This window comes from Drosophila obscura, unplaced genomic scaffold, assembly GCF_018151105.1.
Source record: "Drosophila obscura isolate BZ-5 IFL unplaced genomic scaffold, ASM1815110v1 contig_182, whole genome shotgun sequence".
NCBI classification, from domain to species: Eukaryota; Metazoa; Arthropoda; class Insecta; order Diptera; family Drosophilidae; genus Drosophila; species Drosophila obscura.
In genome coordinates, this window is record NW_024542770.1 from 25,381 (window position 1) to 32,183 (window position 6,803).

Consider the following 6,803-nt stretch of genomic DNA (forward strand, 5'->3'; position numbering starts at 1 on the left):
AATAATTTTTGAAAAAAAAAACAATATTTTTTGTGTTTGAATGAACACTTAAACAAGCATATTTCGTCACAAATTTATTTTTACCAAGATAAGGTGGTTTTATATGTACATTTTCCACTACCATTTGCAGTAACATTTTTTACTTTTCCATAAAATTCGAGTTCTTTTGATTTAAAATCAGGTTTAACACTCATACAAATATATACAGTGATAGGAAAATTAATAGATAAAATATTATTTTTTTTTTCGTGTTTTTCAAAAGTTTGTTTGGTTAATAATTTTTTTTTTAGTTTAATAATTTGTATTGAAATTTACTTAGAAGTCCAATATTATGGAAAAGTGGAAATTATTGCAAACTCAATGTTTAATGTTTTAATATATTTTATACTTAATATATTATTTATTAATGATTAATACATTTTTTAACTTACAGGTCTCAATAAATAAATATTCATTTTTTTATTAATTTAGATAGGCAAAATGGTTGGTTCTCGTCAAATTCCTAGATTAGTGAAAAGGGAAAAGGATCAACTAGCTGAAAGGCTAAGGAGCAGTCGAAGAAAGACCGATTGACTCACAGGTGTTAGATAATTTTAATCAGGAAGATATCGTAGTAGAGCAGGCAAATACAGAAGTAGATCAGGAATATATAGAAGGCATGGAGGTAGAAGCAGATAATGAAGATTTAACTTCAAAATTAAAAAAGCGGTTTGTCAAGCACAAGCCCAAGCGTAGTTGTGTTTTGGAATTGATTAAAATTTTGAATTCGGAAGGCTTACGTGTAAAGCCTTTTTATAAATTTAATTGTAGTAAAAAGCCAGATGTTATGCAAATAGGAGGTGGTTCATATTTGCATATCGGCCTATTAAAGCAATTAAAACGAGAAGGAACGTGTGAGTCGTTTCTGGCGACACTACTCTACTTATACCCGTACTCAGTCAGTATATACAGCTTATGATTTTGTAGAATTTTGGAAAAAAAAAAAAATTTTACGTTTTACATATTTTTGCTACATCTGCTATCTACATCTACATATACAATGTATATTCTACATCTAACATGTAGATTGTACAATGTACATGCTCCATTTAGATTCTACATCTCCTCCGCTAGGGGTTGCTCGCGCACTGAACGCGGCAGAGTGTGCGAGCGAGAAGGAAAATGAGTTTCGTTGTCGGCGTCGGGTGGCCGGACAGGGGAAGCAACTGAAAATTAATTTCGTCATTCTGGCTATAATTATGATCCGATCTGATTCAGATTCGGCAGTCTGGTAGATATGGGCATTCTCTACGATACTGCGTTTTTAGTTTTATCGTATCTTTAAAATTGTGCCTGTCACAGATTTTCGTCCTTTGTGGGGCGGGGCGAAATTTTGAAATTCACTTGTAGCAGTGTGATATCACATGAGTTTGGAAACCAAATTTGGTTGCCCTAGCTTAGTCTCTGAGATCCAGGCGTCAAACAAGACGGACAGACGGACAGACGGACATGGCTCTATCGACTCGGCTATTGATGCTGATCAAGAATATATATACTTTATGGGGTCGGAAACGTTTCCTTCTCTGCGTTACACACATCCACTTTTACCACAAATCTAATATACCCCTTAACTCTTTTTTGAGTACGGGTATTAAAAAAAAAATTTTACATAGAACATTTTTTTGCTACATCTGCTATCTACATCTACAATGTATATTCTACATCTAACATGTAGATTTGATCAATAAGATTCTAATATCCTCGTGCTAGGGGTTGCTCGCGCACTGAACACGGCAGAATGTGCGAGCGAGAAGGAAAATGAGATGCGTTGTCGTGGGCGGGAGGGGAGGGGAAGCAACTGAAATTAATTTCTTCATTCTGGCTATAATTATGATCCGATCTGATTCAGATTCGGCAATCTGGTAGATATGGACATTCTCTACGATACTGCGTTTTTAGTTTTATCGTATCTTTAAAACTGTGCCTGCCACAGATTTTCGTCCTTTGTGTGGGCGGAAGGGGGCGGGGCGAAATTTTGAAATACACTTGTAGCAGTGTGTACCCGACGTACTGAGCATTGACATTAATGTTGACGGTCTTCCCTTATTTAAAAGCTCTCGTTCGCAATTGTGGCCCATTTTAGTTAGATTAAATAATATAAATAAATGTCCGGTCTTACCAATAGGTATTTTTGCTGGTCACAATAAGCCTTTCAATTCAACCGAATATTTGTCCAAATTCTCTAGTGAGTTATCCGATCTTATGAAAAATGGATTTACCATTTTAAATAAAAAAATTAACCTTGAACTTCGAGCGGTGGTTTGCGATGCTCCTGCAAGGGCATTTGTTACAGGTACACCTGGACATACATCCAGTCACGGCTGTACCAAGTGCTTACAGGTAGCACATAAAGTGGATTCGACCTTAACTTACAGCACTCGTTGTGCAGAGTTAATAACAGATGAAGCTTTTTTAGACCGAAAGTACCCAAGTCAACATAACAATGATTACTTTAGGGTTCAGTCCGCTTTTGAAAAACTTGGCGTTCGTACACAGATAGAAAAAAGCCCTGAAATTTTAATATTTCACTTAGATTTTAATATTTATGCCATTGATTTTCATCCAAGAGTGGTTGTATTAAAATTAAATATTTTTCACTTAAATTTTGATATTAATATAGAAATATTTAAATTTAATATATTTCATATTTAAATTTAATATTTTTCATATTTAAATTTAATATGTTTCATATGTAAATTTAATATGTTTTATATTCAAATTTAATATGTTTCATATTTAATGTTAATATGCTTCATATTTAAATTTAATATGTTTAATATTTAAATCTAATATGTTTCATATTTATATTTATATTCATTTTTAACTAATTGGTTATTATTTTGCGTACGCAAATTACATTTCAAGTCCTCATGGTGTGAATTGGTTAAAGTTTTCAACTAGAAATAATCGCAACATGAGTAGAACTGTATTGGTTGTGATTATGCCCCTGCGAGAGATAATTTTACTTTGTATTCAAGGCTGCAGCAGCGCGAACCAGTTGGGAATTCGAGGGACATACAAAAATAATATAAACATAGTTAAAATAAATACAAAAAATATTTGATTTCATTTAATATGAAATATTTAAAATAAAAAGTTTTTCCTTTGGATTTTAAAAGACAAATTTTGAAATCAAGTCATAATAATATTCAATTTAAATATGAAACATATTAAACTACAAATTTAATATATTAAAGTTATTTTGAAGTGTTTTGTATTTAGATTAAATATGACCATATTAAAAAAGCATTTTTAATACATTTATATTTGAATCAAAGTGAATTCTATTAAATTTGACTATGTTTGTATTTAAAAATGGCATTTTAAATTCAAATATGATTGTAGTTATTTTTCCTAAGCCTTTTTTCTATCAGTGTATGATAACCCAAGATCCTTTAGATTGCATGCATCTTATTGAGCTAGGTTTAATGCGTAAGTTTTTAGAAAGAATTTACCATAATAAAGTAATAAATAAAATTTCTAAACAAAATAAACTAAATATTTCTGAAATATTAGCGTCAATGCGAGGTTGTATACCTAGGGAATTTGCACGAAAGCCGAGGACATTGCTCACTTCCTCACTGGAAAAGCACCGAGTTTAGGCAATTTTTATTGTACACTGGAATTGTAGCTTTTAAAGATACAATCCATGAGGAGCAGTATTATGTATTTTTGTTATTACACTGTGCATATAGACTGCTCTGCTCGCAAAAACAACGGGAAAATAATGTTGAGATTGCTCAACAAATGTTAAATCTTTTTGTTAAAAATTTTCCTATTATTTTTGGCGAAAACAGTGTGTCCTACAATGTTCACGGCCTACTCCATGTAAGAGAGACTGTAAAACCCGATTTCAGGATCTTCTTACGCGTTTGAGAATTACTTACAGACCCTTAAGAAAGTTGTCCGAAAGCCTACGCATATCCTAGAACAAATTTATAGGAAAACAGTCGAAGAAAGTTATGTAGCTCCAGAAAGGGAAGAAGTTAAATTAGTAGGCAGGGTTCTAAAAATTAACGACTGTACCCTTAGCGATAGGGAACCAGATAATTTTTGTTTTGTCAGAGACGAGATACCCATCCAAATAGAGTCATTTGAAGAGGAACTAGGAGCGATTTATATAATAGGTAGGGAGTTAAAAGATATAGGAAGTTTTTTTAATGAACCTTTAAGGTCGACTAGCCTAGGTATATATTTAGTTAGTCTAGAAGCGCCTTGTTCCATTCAAAGGTTTTTAGTAGGAGACTTTAAGAGAAAAGCAGTAGCCATGCCTTATAAGGGAAAAATAGTTTTAGCTCCTTGCCTGCATTTTTCATAGGATTAATAGGTTTGATTAATTAATTTATTGTTTTTATATGGAGGTGTTTAGTCCGTAGGCGTAATTTCATTGCGAATCGGGCATATTTATTGCAACGGGGCTTTAAATATCTTTTGAAGATTCACCTGCCATGGTTCGAACAAAAAAAAAAAACGTTAGGACCTTAGCTAATAGTTAAATTTAGCTATACATACATATATGACCTTGTTATACCCGTACTCAAAAAAGAGTTAAGGGGTATATTAGATTTGTGGTAAAAGTGGATGTGTGCAACGCAGAGAAGGAAACGTTTCCGACCCCATAAAGTATATATATTCTTGATCAGCATCAATAGCCGAGTCTATATAGCCATGTCCGTCTGTCCGTCCGTCTGTCCGTCTGTCCGTCTGTCCGTCTTGATGAGCGCCTGGATCTCAGAGACTATAAGAGCTAGAGAAACCAAATTTGGTTTCCAGACTCATGTGATATCACACTGCTACAAGTGTATTTCAAAATTTCGCCCCGCCCCCTTCCGCCCACACAAAGGACGAAAATCTGTGGCAGGCACAGTTTTAAAGATACGATAAAACTAAAAACGCAGTATCGTAGAAAATGCCAATATCTACCAGATTGCCGAATCTGAATCAGATCGGATCATAATTATAGCCAGAATGAATAAATTAATTTTCAGTTGCTTCCCCTCCCCCTCCCGCCCACGACAACGCATCTCATTTTCCTTCTCGCTCGCACATTCTGCCGCGTTCAGTGCGCGAGCAACCCCTAGCGGAGGAGATGTAGAATCTAATTGGAACATGTAAAATCTACATGTTAGATGTATAATATACATTGTATATGTAGATGTAGATATCATATGTAGCAAAAAAATGTAAAATGTAAAATTTTTTTTTTTTCTAAAATTCTTAAAAATCATAAGCTCAAAAATGTATATACTGACTGAGTACGGGTATAAGTAGAGTCGCGTCCCCAGAAGCGACTCACACGTTCCTTCTCGTTTTATAATTTTTTATTTGATCTATTTAGTATGTCTCAGCCACCTTTCAAAATTAGGCGAATGGACTTCGGTGAGAATGGTAAGTCTACATACCCTTTAAGCGATATCTGTATTAATAAAAGAAATGTTGTTACAGAAGAGCCATTACGTGATGAAAGAATCATTTCCGTGCTGAAAGGTATGTTTCCAATCCTACAGTGATAAACTAATGGAACAGTAAACATAGATACTTTGTATATTGAATAAAAAAAGACATATTTAATATTTTAATTAAATATAAAAAACAATATTAAATACAAAACATATTAATATACATTATTTAATACACTTACCGCATTTACTCAATTTTATATTTAATTAAAATATTAAATATGTCTTTTTTTATTCAATATACAAAGTATCTATGTTTACTGTTCCATTATTTTATCAGTGTATATATAAACTGTCCATTTATCAAAATAATTCATTAATATATATTTTTTCATATTTCAGAAGAGATGCAGCTCCTCCGGGACCAGAACCGTCTATTGATGGAGAAAGTTGATGTTATGGCGGACAAACTCGCCGAAGTAGCCGCTCTCGTTAAAGTGCAGGTGAAGGGAGAGCAGGTGGTCCCAGGGGCAATAACGTTCCCAATAATAACAGAGGAGGAGCTCGATATGTTTGAGGAGCTCATGACCCCTCAGCTAAAAGATGTTTACGGAACAAGGAGGGAAGCTACATGCGCTATAAAAATTACAATATTACTTTATCTTAAACGACTTAAAGATATTTACATGATTTTGTATATATTTGAAGATCAAACAAGTTTGGAAGCTGCTGGAGAAGGAGCTATTGTCGAGGTGCCTGAAAAGTGTGTTGGACGAGCAGGTCGTGAGAGGATACAACCTCGACGGGACTTGCGGGAAAAAAAAGTCTGCGATCCAGAGCTGGGCTCTATTCGGTTTTAACAGATAAGACGAAATAAAAGTTAAGAATGTCTAACAATTCATTAATTCGTTTTAATAAATGAAATAAAACGTATTTAAAATATAAAACTTATAATTTTTTTTAATTCCAGGAGCCTTGCGGATGCATAATCCGATCGAGTCGGCAGATAGCACCATAAGGAAGGCGATTTTAAATATAAAAAACAATATAATTAAGAAAAATTCAAGACAATCACTTTAGAATAAAATTTTTTAGTTGTATTTAAATGATGTTGTTTAAAGAGCTTGTACGTAGCTTTAGAATTTAAATTAACCGTGACATTTTTTAATATTCATGAGAAATGTCGCGTGTGATTTCATATAGGACATTTTCGGAAGTGTCTCAAGTGAAATCACTCGTGGCATGTCCTAGTGAAATCACTCATGGCCTGTCCCTAGTGAAATCACTCGTGGCATGTCCCTAGTAAAATCACTCGTGGCATGTCCCTAGTGAAATCACTCATGGCATGTCCCGGTGAAATCACTC

The 6,803-nt window shown here is 33.7% G+C and overlaps 1 protein-coding gene across 1 annotated transcript; it reads left to right on the top strand.

Annotated features, from left to right (window-relative positions):
* Window positions 1–5,364: 5,364 nt before the first annotated feature.
* Window positions 5,365–6,221, top strand: LOC121404061 (the record flags this gene model as incomplete). The annotated part of the gene is made up of 4 exons (XM_041592646.1): window positions 5,365–5,427; window positions 5,485–5,526; window positions 5,841–6,043; window positions 6,147–6,221. Coding segments are annotated over exons 1-4 (369 nt in total), but the record flags the coding sequence as incomplete, so codon positions are not given.
* Between the last annotated feature and the right edge of the window lie 582 nt (window positions 6,222–6,803).